Genomic DNA, 14,860 nt, shown 5'->3' with positions numbered 1-14,860 from the left:
GAAAACACATTTAGTCACAGGCCGGTCTCTCCCTGGGCACGCCAAACATTTCCTGATTACCACCACCAGCAACAGCCAGTTTCTGCAATTCCTTCTCCCTGTGCACCTCAGAACTTTTCTAACTGTGACTATGCTCTTACTCCAGTTACAGACTGTCATGTTTTTCAGTTTTGGGTCTACATTCTGTTTTCACTCTTTAAGCTCCCAGAGGTACTCCGAAATGTTGGCTTCCTTGCATCTGCTTGTCCAGCCTCGCCGTCTTCACAGGCCAGACTCCAGCTGTGTGGTAGCACTCATTTCAATGCCTGTTCCCATGAGATAGAGATGGGTGTTAAGTAGGTTTCTCAGAGCTCCAGCAATGGCTTGAAGCACAAACATTTAGATTACAGTCACATCTTTCTGAACTGGAATTGATGAAGAAAATGACTAGACTCTTTTTTCCAAAACTTTTTCTAATGCAAATGCCAAAAAATGAGAGTCTCACTCATTTCACTCATGTCCTCAGTGTCCTCACCTGAGAATGGGGAGCTCTGGGGGGTTAGGAAAGGTAGCTCCTGCCGACCCAACTGCAGTGATAGCCCCCGGCCACAGGTGGGCGCTCTGCAGACAACACCGCCTGTGGGAGGCAGGCCGCTCTGGGGCCTCACCACCTTTCCTCCTAGCACTTTGCTTCCTGTCAGGTGGGCAAGGGCTGAGCTTGTGCTGGTCGTCCCTTTCCTTCCCTGCGACATTTCTGCCCCAAGCGGTGGTCTGTGTATTAGGCTGCTGTATTCCCTGGGGTGGCTGCCACTGCAACACAAAAATTTCCCTCTTGTTTAATCTTATATGGTGAATTGTTGCGGCTTCAAACTTTTGAAAAGCTAAGAGCCCCAGTAAAATTAGCAGTCCTTAAAAGTAGAAGTGAAGCGTCGGGTATAACGGATGAATTGCAACATACCTGTGTTTGTGATCTTTGGGGTGAACATGGAAAGAGTATGGTGGGGGGGGCAGTATGATGGGGGCAGGTGCTTGACAGGAAACCCCCAATTATTGGGAAAATTATCCTCAGGATGTTAAACTCTAATAGGGATTCAAAATGGATGTGAGCAGAGAAGTGCACAGTCACCTTAAAGAGATAGCCCGGCTGTGGCCAGCAGGCCCCGCCTGAAACCCAAGTCCTGACACACTGGAAGAGTGGCAGTCTGAGGGAGAGGGGCTAGGCTGGTTCTTGGGGCAGGTCGGCAGTGAGTGTGGAGATGGGCAGAGCCGGCGTTCCCCCGTTCCGCCCCCCAGCGCATCAGGGGCCTTTGTCGCAGCTTGGCTCCTCCAGCTCATCTCCGCCCGACCTGGCTTCCTGCACGGGTCCCTCTCTGGGAGAGCATGTGCTCACTAGAGCCCCTCACAGCCTCGGCGGTCCTGGTGCTCCCTGCCAGTCAGCCCCTGGCGTTCTGGCTCCGGACAGCAGGGCAAGTGCTAAATGAGTCAGGAAGACCCCACAAAGCAGGGGCTTCTGCTCCTGACAGCTACCCCCTCCCATGCCTTCCTACGGGTTGGGTGATGGTTCAGATTCAGAGCCTAGGATTCCATTTTGGGCCTGCCAAGTACCAGTTGTGTCACCTTGCACAAGCCACCTATCCTCTGTGGCCCAGATCCCTTGTTCTTTAAACGGGGTAACATGTACGGCTTGCTAAGGAAATTAAGGGGGTCTGCGGCAGAGCCTGGGTGCAGGAGGTGAGGACCCTAGAGACACGTGGTGCCAAGAGTCATTAGGATGACCTCAGCCTGGTGGGCTCGCTGCTCCCCCTGCATGCCGTTCGGCCCCCTCCCCCGCATCTTCAGCCCCCGAAGCTTCGAGAACCAGGCCTCATTTCCTTCACCCCAGCCAAGTGCGAACGGCCACTGCCTTCGGGCGAGACAGCCGAGAACCGCAGGGCCGGGGCGCGAACGAGGGGACCCTGGGTTCTGCTCAGCCCCGCCCGCCGCTAGAGGGGGAAGTGATGTCACCCGTGACGCGCGCGCCCCCTGGCGGGAGCGCGGCCTCTGTCCACGCAGCCCCTCTCATCTGACCCCTGGCAGATGGGGGTCCAGACTCTACTGCCCCTTAAGTCCGGGTGACCTTGAGCCAGGCACTTTCCATCTCGGAGCCGCTCAACTGTAAAGCAGGGGTAATACTACTTGCCTTGCCTACCTCTCCCGGTTGTGAAACTCCACTGAGTTAATGAATAACGTTCACCTGCCGCTCCTCGTACATATATTGACTCCGATGATCTAATAATCCTATGGAGTGCTGACTATTGCCATGCCTGTTTTACGCCAGAAAACCGAGGCTGAAAAGTTTAAAGGATGGAAAAATATTTTGTAAACTGCAAAGCACCAGGTAAGTTTAAGTCTCTGTTTCTCTATCTCTGTGTCTCTCAGTCCTCGTCTCTCTCCCTCTCCCTCTCCCTCCCTCCCTCTCTCTCTCTCTCTCTCTCACACACACACACACACACACACACACACACACACACACACACACACGACTTCCCAGGCAGTGAAGAGCATGGAAAGGTACACGGCCTCATGAGATAGGGTGGCATGTAATGCAGGCTTGGTGCACCTTCCTCCCAGCCTCCAAAACATTCCAGAAAGGCGTCTTCTCTTTTCACATCCCAGGGATCCTAAGCCTCCTAGGATCCTGAACTCGCATGACATCCTTCCCAGCTGAAACCAGCAAGGTCCTTCCTGATGTGTAACCTCAGTCCCTCCTGTTTGTGAGTTCCTCACCACCCACCAGCAGTACCACAGCCCTACTGGTCCCTTATCTGGTGCAGGTGGGCCAGGCAGGCACTGGGCCCAGTGGATGACCTAGAAATCCAGCCAGTTGAGACCTGCACATTGAGCAGTGACTTGTGCCTCGGGCAGGACAGGTGGCAGGCAGAACAGTTAAGTAGGTCAGGGTTGTTTGTGGTGTCACCCGCCCCCTGCACCTTTCTCTGCCTATAATCTGCTCTGGGCTGAACCAATTTAGGGTTACGTTTTAGCTTCTTAGTCAAAGGGGGCCTGGAACACTAAATAACGCCCAAGACAGAAAGCGAGGCCTGGTGGGTGTGACGGCAGGAGGAGGACAGACATTTTTGGGCTGGGCTGACAACAGCAGGTAGGCAGGACTCAGTCACACCCCCAGGCCACAGATACTGTGCCCTTAGAGAGTCAAGACACGCTGATATGGGTATTAAAGAGGAGGTTACCAAAGATGCTCCATTTACAATTCCAGAATGGCTTAGACCACAATTTCTGGCTTTCTCACCCCACTCCCCTGAGAGATTTTGTTCTTGCCCATGACTTCAGCCATCAGCCTCTGCCTCCTGGACATCTCTCCTTGGTGCCCCACAATGCCTAAAACAGACTTCTTGACCCCTCCAGCCCAGAGTGGTCCTCCCCTCCCCACAGCCCCACTTTTATCATCCTACCTCAGAGAAGGTGTACACCGTGCCTCCTCCCCACCCCTGTGTGAGCTCCACACTCCAGCCTCTCCCTTCTCCAAGCTACGTCCCGGGGAATCTCCAAGTGGGATTTTTGTTTGTTTGGAACAACACAATTAACTGGCTTGATTTAATAGATTTAACATATTTAGACCTATCCAACAACTAGGTAATATCAATAGATATTTTTCTCAAGCACACATGGAGTGTTTATAAATATTAACCACATCCTAGATTACAAAGGAAGTCTCAAATACAAAAGTTCAGTATCATACACACCATTGTATGTCTACAACATAATGAAAAGATAATATAAAAATAATTGAACATTTTAAACAGATACCACTGATCTCTGATCAACAGAGATACCATAAGGGGAATCAAAATCCTTAAAACTGAATTATAATAAAAAATTCTACATATTGAAACTTGTGGGATATAGCTAAAATAGTACTTGAAAAGAAATTTATAGTCTTAAATCCTTATGTCTGAAAAGGGGAAAGGATGAAATTTAATGTGCTAAGTATTAAAGTTAAGAAAATAGAAAAAGAACAACAGACCTGACCCTCAAAAACTAGAAAGAATGAGAAAAAGTTTAGCAGAAATTTTAAAAAATAAAGGAATAAAGTAAAGAAATTAAAGAATTAAAGAAGCAGAAAACAAATTATGTAAATAAAATAGATAAATCGCTGGTGAAACTGATCATGAAAAAAAGGGAAAAGACATGAAAAACAATTTTAGGAGTGAAAATGGGGATATACTTGAGATAGAACAGAGACTAAAAAGATAGTCAAAGGAAACAGTATGCCATAATCTTTAAAGCTTTCAAGAAACATCCAGAAAAATTATTAAACAAAATTCACTCGAGTAGTAGAAAACCTGAATAGACCTATGCCATTAAAAAATTTGAGTTCCTAGTTAAAATATTTTCATATAGGAAACAATAGAAACAACAGGCATTTTTATAGGTGAGTTCTACAAAACTTTAAATGGATAATTTCAGTCTAATGTTAGTAAGTCTACTAACAAATTAAACATATAAATAGATTAAGAAAATTTTAAAAACAATATTCTCAATAGATGCAGAAAAATAATTTTGATACCCATTCAGATTAAGATGTATAACAAGTTAGGAGCAGAAAGAGAAAATATGCTCAATGATGAAGTGTTCCTTTTCTGATCAGAAAGGAGACAGGGATGCCCAGAATCACTGTTTCCACACATGATCGTTCTGCTGGTCCTAGCTGGTGCAGTGTAACAAGAAATACGAGATACAAGGGTTAGAAAGGCAGAAACCAAACTATCATTGTTCTCAGATGATAGCTAGGGTTGTACTAGAAAACAACAAAAGACTGACAGACAAATTACAAATTAATAAGGTAACTTACCAAGTTGTGGGATCAATACACAACGATCGTTTTTCAAACTCTCCAGGAAACAGAAAATGAAGGCAAATTTCCATTTGCCATTGCATCAAAAAATAACATACTAACAATCAAATGAGCAAAAGTGGTGCAAAGAGACATGTCCCCGCAGAACATGGAAACTGAGGCAAAGAGATGGAGCCCTGGTTGGCCATGCAGACCTGCTCAGCTGTCCAACATATCTGAATGTCAGGTCTGTTGGCCCAGGAGGATGTCAGCTCAGGAATTCAGAGATGTAAGCCTGGTGGAACTGGGAAGACCAGAACTGACAGGGCACGCCTGGCAGGCGCTGAGCTTGGGAGGCTGCTTGTTCTGGGGGTTAAGGAGCCAGAGCTACTCCCCATGCTTAAATAGTCCCTGACGTCCTGATGCCTCCGGTTGCTTGATTCATCCATGGCCCCTTATTTAAGCTCCCCTCAGTGGCCCCCTGACCTCCTTGAAAGGCCAGTGGTGCTTCCTAACTAGGAGAAGTCCCAGTCCGAGCAGCAGCCGGAGGCCTCTGCCCAGGCTGAGTCTGTGCTCCCTCCGAGGCCCTACTTAGCTTTAGCTAGATCAGGGGTCTGCAAAACTTTTCTGTAAAAGGTAAGGGGGTAAATATTTTAGACTTTGCAAGCTATACGGTCTCTGTCACAACTATCAACTCCCTCATTACAGTGTGAAACTAGCCAAAGACAACATGTAAACAAATAAGTAGAGCTTGTTTCAGTAAAACTTTACGGACATAAATTCAAATTTCCTATACTTTTCACATGCCAAAATATTATCTTCCCTTTGATTTTTTTTCAACCATTAAACAATGTAAAAACCATCCTTATCCACAGGCCATACAAAAACAAGTGATAAGCCCACCAACTGCAGGCCATAGTTTATCAGTCCTTGCTTCATCTGGCTGCCCTCCAAACAGCAGAAGGTTGGGCTGGGTCTTTGAGGCCTGGTCGGGAATAAAGGGTATCTTGGGAACATCAGGGGTTGCAAATGCTGCTGGGAATAGGCTTCTGGGGATCCAGGGGGGTTTAAGTCATCTTTAATAGCCTTCAGTGGCTTCCCTGACCCTAAGTTAAGGTCAGAACTACTTAGCATGGCATTGTGGCCCTCTGTGACCTAACCCCTGCCTGCAGGGCCACTTTCAGTGACTCCTGCCTCCCTCGAGGGTTCCTGGGCTGTGGTCCCTCTGGCAGGGCTGTGCCTTTCCCATGCTTTCCCTTTGCTGGGGAGTAGACCTGTGCCACGTAGCCCTGAGCCTGCCCCCTTACCCAGGCGGAGCTGGGAAACTGAGGCTTCTCCCTTGCTGCCAGCTGCTCTGATTCACACTTGGCCTGCTGCAGCTCCCCCTAGTGGGCTAAGGGCTCCTTGTCCTGTTTATGCATCTCTGTATCCTCAGACAAGGCTCACAGGGGATTAGTGTGTCAATGAGCTGGAGAAGTCATCCTGAAGATTTCTGGAAGAGGAAGCAGAATTTCTGTGCTGGTGCGAGATTTGAGATTTTCCCATTAGGCAACCCCCGAGGAATCTCTGGTCCCGACACTGGTCCACTGGAGTGATTCTTGCTCTGCTTTGGGCTTGAGTCCTGGGAGAAGAAACAGCATCCCCACTCCATTTCTGGAGCAGGGAGCAAGGGAGTTAGCGGAGCAAAGGCTCTGAGCTGACCCACCCTGGGGTACTCATTGAAGTCTTCCTCGCCCAGTTTCTAGAATGTGCAGATTCACGCCCACCTCTTCACAGGACTGTGAGATGTTGTGAATTCTCTTTGTGAACCAGGGAGCAGGTGTTTAATTAACTAGGCCCCTTCTGCCCAGGGGGAGGGAGGGTGTGCTGGGGGGTGACGCTCCTGGTTTGAGGTTTCCATCAGGAACACAGCATCCGGGGGGCCTCCTAGCAGCAGCACCACGGCCCTTCCCCCACTCACTGACTCCTCCGAGACCATAAAGAAGGGGAGTGAGTGGAAGTGTAAGGAGAGATGAAATTGAGGTAGTGATGGCAGGGTTGATGAGGTCTGGAGTGTGGGGCGAGGAAAAGGAAAGCAAGGGTCCTTTGTTCCTTGAAACCGAACACATAAACCAAGAAGATATGAAAGAATAAGACTGGGCACCAGGGCTGCTGAGGGAGGTCCGCGGGTGGTGGTGGGGGAGGCCCTCCCCAGCACGCCAGGGGCCGACAAAGTGGGCCACGAAGGGAGTTGCTGGACATCCACAAGGTCACAGCGTAGGGAGTGGCCATTCTCTCCTGGAGCGTCTGTGGGTCCAGTAGGCTTCCAAGATGAGGCCTTGGAAAGGCAAGGACAGCTCACCAGCCGTAGGGCACGCAAAAGGGACAGAGCCAGAAGAGGCACGGCGTCCCGCAGCTCGCTGGGCAGGCCCATGGCTTGGAGCCTCCGGCGCCACCGCTGAAGGGGAACGACGTGGTTCCAGCCGCCTGGAGCGGGCTACACTCTGGCCAGAGTCCTCATGCTGCCTCCAAGAACTTCTGCCACCCTGCAGGGGTCCTTGGAGACCCGGCCCTCCCCAGATCTAGACAGCTGCAGAAAGAGAGAAGAGGGTGGGAAAAAAAAAAAAAAAGAAACCAGACTGAGAAACAACTCGATGTGCATGTCTCTGCGCTCCACACCTGTGGGAGGCTGCAGACGCTGGGGAGGGTCCATCGCGTCGCGACCCCCATGCCCAGTTTCCGCTCTCTGAAGGCGGCGCCCTTAGAGCTGCCCCAACAGCCCGTGTGATTGATGGGGGAGAAGTGGGGTCAATCCCAACCCCAGACGCAGTGCTGGGCTAGCTGGGCCTGGCAGGTGGGGTAAAGGGTGCCCCCTGCAGTTTCCTACAGTAAACGGGATTAGGGCAGCCCACTTCAACCCCAGGATCCTAGCAGAACGGTCGCGGGGCGGAGCCGCCGCAGAGGCACAGCCCAGGCCGCAGAGGGCGGGGCGGAGCCTCGAGGGAAGGGGGCGGGGCGGGACCGCCTAGGCGGGCCTGGAACCTGCTGGAAGCATCGCAGTACCGCCGCCGTGGCTCCTTCCGCCGCATGCAGGCAAAGAGTCCCCCGCCAGCCGGAGCCGGCACCCTTCCCGCAGCCGGAGCCACGCCTCGCGGCGAAACGCTGGCCCTCCCCCTGGGAGGGCCAGGGATTCCCCGGGCTGCTCAGAGTTGGGGTTCCGATTCCGCACCGCCCGCGGAAAAGACCCCTTCCCCTTATCGGGCTGTTGGAATGTGTAGCGAAGATTCTAAAGGGAGATCGAGCCTGGGAGCGTAGGTGGGAGCGGTTGGCCACTTTTTAGGCGTCCTTCGAGGCCGGGACTCTTGGGTGTGGAGACGCCTGCCCTAGAGGTTTCTACGGAGGTCAGTGGGGATCCTCGCCCCTGATCCGCCGCTTACGTCATGAGAGCATTCACCAACATCTATTTCTGAGGGTGTCCTGTCTTGGAAGCGCAGAGACGGGGCTATGAAAACGAGTAAATACGTGCGCTCCCGGTGCAGACTGAGGCCGGCTGCTCCAGTTCTTCACCGCCCCCTCCCGTTCTTCACCGCCCCCTCCCCTATTTTGGACCATGACGTCAAGGTGGGCGGGCGGCGGCAGGTGCGGTGCTGACAGGCATCCTCCTTTAAGGCGGAGGGATCCGGGAGCGGGCAGCTAGGCTGTGCTTCGTCTTATATAAGGCGACTGGGGGCACACAGCCGTTCTCTTGAGTCACCCCCGTGCACCCCTGTTGCGGCGAGTGAGATTGAGGCAGTCCTTGCCCGCTCAGCTCTCTCGTATCTGCGCTTATTCTTTAAGGTAAGGCTGCAGTCTTCTCCGGGCTTTTCAGGTTAGATTGCTCTTCCGAGTTGTTTTCGTCTCTCGCGTCCTTTTCGACTCCCATATTTTGTTGTGTTGGGGCGGCTTTTGGGATAACGCTGCCATTTTCTGTTGGGGGTGGGAGGGAGCTCTTGAGTTCAGCTTCTTTTCTGTGCTTGGTGGCGGGGCTGTTTCTAGGCAGCTATTAGCCATGGGCGAGGTGGGCCGCGGAGTGGGTCTGGGCTAGTGGGCAGCTGCACGTGGTGGCCGCGCCGGCCCGGGATGCTGCCATGTTTGCCTCTCCACTTCCGGACGCGGCTACGGGGCGCCGGAGGGTCCCCAAGGGTTGTGGGTGTGCGCGCTCGGTGTGACTCAGCACAGCCCGGTCCTGATCAGGTTTTGCCATCTCTTCTATTGAACGCGGTTTTTAAGTTTTTTCGGGTGTTTTCCGGAAGGGTCTGCGGCGAGGGATGCTTTCGGTCGCCTCTGGCCTGCGGTCTTGGTGCAGGAGGAGGAACGGGAGAGGGGAGGGGGCAGGCTCTGGGATTCATGGGTTTATTCCTCCCCCGCCCCTTCTCGAGAGCTGAGATTGTTCTGGAAGCTTCTGGAGCCCGGTGCCCCGCCCTGGTGCCCGGATGCTGGGGCGAAGGGAGGCTGCGCGGTGGCGCCCCCTTCTCGCGTGGTCCTGGCCGACGCATGTCTGGCAAGGACGAGAGTCGGCCCAGCAGACTACGGCCACCATCTTAGTTGTGTTTGGTTTGGACCTGCATCTCAGTCACGTGTGCTCAGGGGTTACGGTGGAGCTCTTGCTTTATCGGTTCTTTGTCTTAATAGCCATCCTGGGAGGGCATCCCACCGATCTCTCGAGTCAGCTTCCCCTACCACATGAGGCAGTAATCCCACATCTGCTTGGAGATGCCTCATGGGAGAGCAGTTTAAAGTCATTGCCCTTTAACGTAAAACTAGTCATATTGGAGGTCCCCCCACTCAAAATGGTGGAACTGTAGTGATTTGCATATTTAAATGTGTGTGAACTAACCGGGGTTATTACTTGCATTCGAGATACCTGGGTTAGGGGCGATACTCTGCATGCCTAACAAATTACCAGGTGATGCTGATCCATGGATCATTGTAACAGTAGTTTGATTCCAAAGTACAAGAAACCTTAACGCGTTTCATTGAGTATGTTAGGCGCACCCCCTCTCCCCAGTGTTTTCTGTCTAAGGATGCAGCCTGAAATTTTTACAGGAAAGGATTTTGTCTCAGTACACAGCTCAAAACAGTTTGAACTGAATCTCTTAATGTCTTTATTGTAACCAGGGTGAACTCTAGTAGTCTTAAATTCTTGAGTTTTCTTATTTTAGATGCCTGAGGAAGTGCACCATGGAGAGGAGGAGGTGGAGACTTTTGCTTTCCAGGCAGAAATTGCCCAACTCATGTCTCTTATTATCAATACCTTCTACTCCAACAAGGAAATTTTTCTTCGGGAGTTGATCAGTAATGCTTCTGATGTGAGTGCCTTGGGTGTTTTCATTGGCGTTTGTTTTTTGTTTTTCAAGTACTCCAAAAAAGGGAGAAGGGGTGGTTTGGCATTTTGTGATGTTCATTGTTGAAGGGGATATAAACTTGCTGCAGTTACAAAAAGGTTTGCTTTATTTCATGGTGGGTAGGTGGATAGATGTGGATAGAGACTATAGTTGGATGTGGTTCTCAAACTACACGTTAAACAGGTAATCAGAATTGAGGGTATTTGGGGATTAAAAAAAAAAGTTTTTTCTTTTGGGTGAAATGGGCTTTAAGGAAGCAGAATTGTAAAATTGCAATTTGTATTTCCAGGCCTTGGACAAGATTCGTTATGAGAGCCTGACAGACCCTTCCAAATTGGACAGTGGTAAAGAGCTGAAAATTGACATCATCCCCAACCCCCAGGAGCGCACCCTGACTCTGGTAGACACAGGCATTGGCATGACCAAAGCTGATCTTGTAAATAATTTGGGAACCATTGCCAAGTCTGGTACTAAAGCATTTATGGAGGCTCTTCAGGTATGTGGTATTTTAGCTAGGCACACACCGTTCGTATTTTTTGGTGTTTGGTTTGCTGTTTCTTTGAAACTTGCGTTCGACTTCCTTAAACTTTTTGGCAGGCTGGTGCAGACATTTCCATGATTGGGCAATTTGGTGTTGGCTTCTATTCTGCCTACCTAGTGGCAGAGAAAGTGGTTGTGATCACAAAACACAATGATGATGAACAGTATGCCTGGGAGTCTTCTGCTGGGGGTTCCTTCACTGTACGTGCTGACCATGGTAAGTTGGCTTTCCTCTTAAGGTGTCTGGGTGAGAATTCTGGGGAAACAGTAATAAAGATCTTGAGCATTTTATCTGTAAAGCAGTTATATTTACAGTTTTGCATTTAGTTTCATTTTTTACTCCGTTTTGATTGACTTGTTCTAGGTGAGCCCATTGGGCGGGGTACCAAAGTCATTCTCCACCTTAAGGAAGACCAGACAGAGTACTTAGAAGAAAGGCGGGTCAAAGAAGTGGTGAAGAAGCACTCACAGTTCATAGGTTATCCCATCACACTCTATGTAAGTATGGACTGGTAACTCAAGTGAAGATGCTTTAGAGAATCTAAATGGACCTTTGGTTCTTTGCTTTCTGTATTCTGCATTTATCGTCTTTGATACTTTTAGCTGGAGAAGGAACGTGAGAAGGAAATCAGTGATGATGAGGCAGAGGAAGAGAAAGGTGAGAAAGAAGAGGAAGATAAAGATGATGAGGAGAAGCCTAAGATTGAAGATGTGGGCTCAGATGAGGAGGATGATAGTGGCAAAGATAAGAAAAAGAAGACAAAGAAGATCAAGGAGAAATACATTGATCAGGAAGAACTGAACAAGACCAAGCCCATTTGGACCAGAAACCCTGATGACATCACCCAGGAGGAATATGGAGAGTTCTATAAGAGCCTTACCAATGACTGGGAAGATCACTTGGCAGTGAAGGTAAGAAGCCTTACTTGTTGTCTCAATAGGGGGAGCCAATAATGGGCAAATGGAACTTACCCAACTGGTTGGTAGCTGGGAGCTGTGAATGCCATGAGTTCACTTGCTAATGGACCCTTCCAGGGTGGAGAAATGATATTTTCCCCAGTTACCTCACTTGTTCTGTGGCAGCTTTACCCATCCGGGGTCCTGATGTGACGATTTCCTCATTGACCCAAGGATTATACACCGCTTGTACCATGTTGGGTTCATTTAGGGCGTTAGAGCTTAAATTTTCTCAACAGTTGCCTTAGCGTCTACTCTATTCCTGGTGCTTAGGGGGAAGATTTTAGTTCCAAATATTGGGTAATTTGGGGTTGGGACAAAAAGCCACTCTTATTTTGAAATACACAGTGGGATTATCTTGGATTTCTTTCAGCACTTCTCTGTGGAAGGTCAGTTGGAATTCAGAGCATTGCTGTTCATCCCTCGTCGGGCTCCTTTTGACCTCTTTGAGAACAAAAAGAAGAAGAACAACATTAAACTCTACGTCCGCCGTGTGTTCATCATGGACAGCTGTGATGAATTAATACCAGAATATCTCAGTGAGTATCTTTTTGGCCTAACGTACTTGCGTTCAGCATTCTCAAGGGGACTGAAGTCTTTATCTTAGATTAAGGATCCTCTGCAACATAACAAGTGAAGGTTCAGTGAGAAAATTGGTCCTGTTGAATCCAGATAACCCTGTGTATACCTTTATTTTTATCCTCTTCACTCCCCTACCTTTTTTTAACTGAGCTTACGTACTTGATTTCAGACTTCATCCGTGGTGTGGTTGACTCTGAAGACCTTCCCCTGAACATCTCCCGAGAAATGCTCCAGCAGAGCAAAATCTTGAAGGTCATTCGCAAAAACATTGTTAAGAAGTGCCTTGAGCTCTTCTCGGAGCTGGCAGAAGACAAGGAGAACTACAAGAAGTTCTATGAGGCGTTCTCTAAAAATCTAAAGGTAAAGAGGCAGCAAGTACTTTCTTGCGTAATAATTATGATGGATTATTTTTTACTCACATAGAGGATAAATTATTTCTTAGCAAGATTGTTTTCTTTCCACTCTTAAAGCTTGGAATCCACGAGGACTCCACTAACCGGCGACGCCTGTCTGAGCTGCTGCGCTATCACACCTCCCAGTCTGGAGATGAGATGACTTCTCTCTCGGAATATGTGTCTCGCATGAAGGAGACCCAGAAGTCCATCTATTACATCACTGGTGCGTTGGAGCCTGGGTCTGATCAAAGCCTCTCCTTAGAGGTGTGGGGAGAAGGGGAGGACACTCAAGGGTGCCTGGGAACTGGCAGGTTGAGGCATTCTGGCCCTTGAGTCACACTGAGTAATCCCGCAGGTGAGAGCAAAGAGCAGGTTGCCAACTCTGCATTTGTGGAGCGAGTGCGGAAGCGGGGCTTCGAGGTGGTGTACATGACAGAGCCGATCGATGAGTACTGTGTGCAGCAGCTCAAGGAGTTTGATGGGAAGAGTCTGGTCTCAGTTACCAAGGAGGGCCTGGAGCTGCCTGAGGATGAGGAGGAGAAGAAGAAGATGGAGGAGAGCAAGGCTAAGTTTGAGAACCTCTGCAAACTCATGAAAGAGATCTTGGATAAGAAGGTGGAGAAGGTAGGCAACTCTGGAGCTAAGTTATTTGTAACAGATGCCTTCAGGGCTATTTCTCTCAGTCTCTGGTTGCTATACAATTAGTGGTTTGGGGCAGCCTAATTTGTTCAGCGCCAATCTGACCCTTTTGTTTTCTTAACCAGGCAGGTTTTAAGGTTGCTGTTTCTATTAAACTTACCAAAGATGAGGTATTTTTTTTTCCCCCGAGAACAGAACTTCAAGTGTCACTTTTGCCTCGAGGTGGCAATTTGATTTAATATGAACCCAAGGTTTTTGTGACTGTCCACAGGTGACAATCTCCAATAGGCTTGTGTCTTCACCGTGCTGCATCGTGACGAGCACCTATGGCTGGACTGCCAACATGGAGCGCATCATGAAAGCCCAGGCACTTCGGGACAACTCGACCATGGGCTACATGATGGCCAAAAAGCACCTGGAGATCAATCCTGACCACCCCATTGTGGAGACCCTGCGGCAGAAGGCAGAGGCAGACAAGAATGACAAGGCTGTCAAGGACCTGGTGGTGCTGCTGTTCGAAACTGCACTGCTCTCTTCTGGCTTCTCGCTTGAGGATCCCCAGACCCACTCCAACCGCATCTACCGCATGATCAAGCTAGGCTTGGGTGAGTACTCTTGTCCTCTTGAGTGTGGCGAGGAGGTGAGGAACTGGTCTGGTGGGCAGATTGGACTGAGTGCTTTTTGGGTCAGATCTCAAGTGGCATTCTTTCCTACTTTTAGGCATTGATGAAGATGAAGTGACAGCAGAGGAGCCCAGTACTGCTGTTCCTGATGAGATCCCCCCCCTTGAGGGTGATGAGGATGCCTCTCGCATGGAAGAAGTAGATTAGGAATTTCTACCTGCAGACTTTGTTCCCTCTGTATAGTGTCCCCATGGCTCCCCCAGCAGCAGCCCCAGTGGCCTTGGCGCACTTGGTTCTTTCTGCTGATGTCTAGTGGTTTTATTTCTGTTCCTCTGTCCAAGGCAGGATATAAGGGCCTCAAGCCCTATTCCTTGTCCACATTTGACATGGGGTTTGAATGTTGTGTATTGTGTTTTTTTGTTTGTTTTGTTCTGAAATTAAAGTATGCAAAATAAAGATGATGCAGGTTTTTTATACACTTCTCTCTCAAATCATGTGGACCCCCCCCCCACCAAGTATGTATAATGCTGCCTTTGGAGATTCCCTAGTTTGTTTCCCAAGTCTTAACCTGCCATCATCCTGAGTATAGATAACGTGATACATAGTAGGACTTTAAAAGTTTTTAAAAGGTCACTGATAAGTTTAGAAGTCACCAAAATGGGATCTAATCAAACTTGAAACCATAAAACAAAAAGAAAACCTACAGAATGGGAGAAAAGATATGCAAATGATGCGACTGACAAGGTCTTAATTTCCAAAATAATACCAACAGCTCATACAAGTTAATAACAAAAACAATCCAATTAAAAAATGGGCAGAAGACCTAAATAGACATCTCTCCAAAGAGGACATACACATGGCCAATAGACACATGAAAAGATGTTCAACATAGCTAGTTACTAGAGAAATGCAAATCAAAATGATGATGAGGTACCACCTCACGTTAAA

General features: G+C 49.2%; 1 protein-coding gene across 1 annotated transcript; it reads left to right on the top strand.

Moving 5' to 3' along the window:
- The first annotated feature begins 8,520 nt into the window (after positions 1–8,520).
- On the top strand, positions 8,521–14,368 carry HSP90AB1 (heat shock protein 90 alpha family class B member 1). The gene is made up of 12 exons (XM_061196132.1): positions 8,521–8,629; positions 9,994–10,140; positions 10,466–10,672; positions 10,774–10,933; positions 11,081–11,214; positions 11,320–11,628; positions 12,047–12,212; positions 12,425–12,615; positions 12,726–12,873; positions 13,006–13,274; positions 13,561–13,894; positions 14,010–14,368. The coding sequence occupies exons 2-12, from the start codon at positions 9,994–9,996 to the stop codon at positions 14,117–14,119; spliced, it is 2,175 nt and encodes a 724-aa protein (XP_061052115.1). The 5' UTR covers positions 8,521–8,629; the 3' UTR covers positions 14,120–14,368.
- The last annotated feature ends 492 nt before the right edge of the window (positions 14,369–14,860 follow it).

Source organism: Eubalaena glacialis, chromosome 7 (assembly GCF_028564815.1).
Source record: "Eubalaena glacialis isolate mEubGla1 chromosome 7, mEubGla1.1.hap2.+ XY, whole genome shotgun sequence".
Taxonomy (NCBI): Eukaryota; Metazoa; Chordata; class Mammalia; order Artiodactyla; family Balaenidae; genus Eubalaena; species Eubalaena glacialis.
This window is presented reverse-complemented; position numbering and strand designations above follow the sequence as displayed.

What these genes read in the sequence shown, in the direction of transcription:
- HSP90AB1 (XM_061196132.1), top strand. Translation starts at nt 9,994, where the DNA reads ATGCCTGAGGAAGTGCACCATGGAGAGGAGGAGGTGGAGACTTTTGCT. An exon ending in AAGATCACTTGGCAGTGAAG is followed by an intron (nt 11,629 to 12,046) that starts GTAAGAAGCCTT and finishes GATTTCTTTCAG; the next exon opens with CACTTCTCTGTGGAAGGTCA. An exon ending in CATGATCAAGCTAGGCTTGG is followed by an intron (nt 13,895 to 14,009) that starts GTGAGTACTCTT and finishes TCCTACTTTTAG; the next exon opens with GCATTGATGAAGATGAAGTG.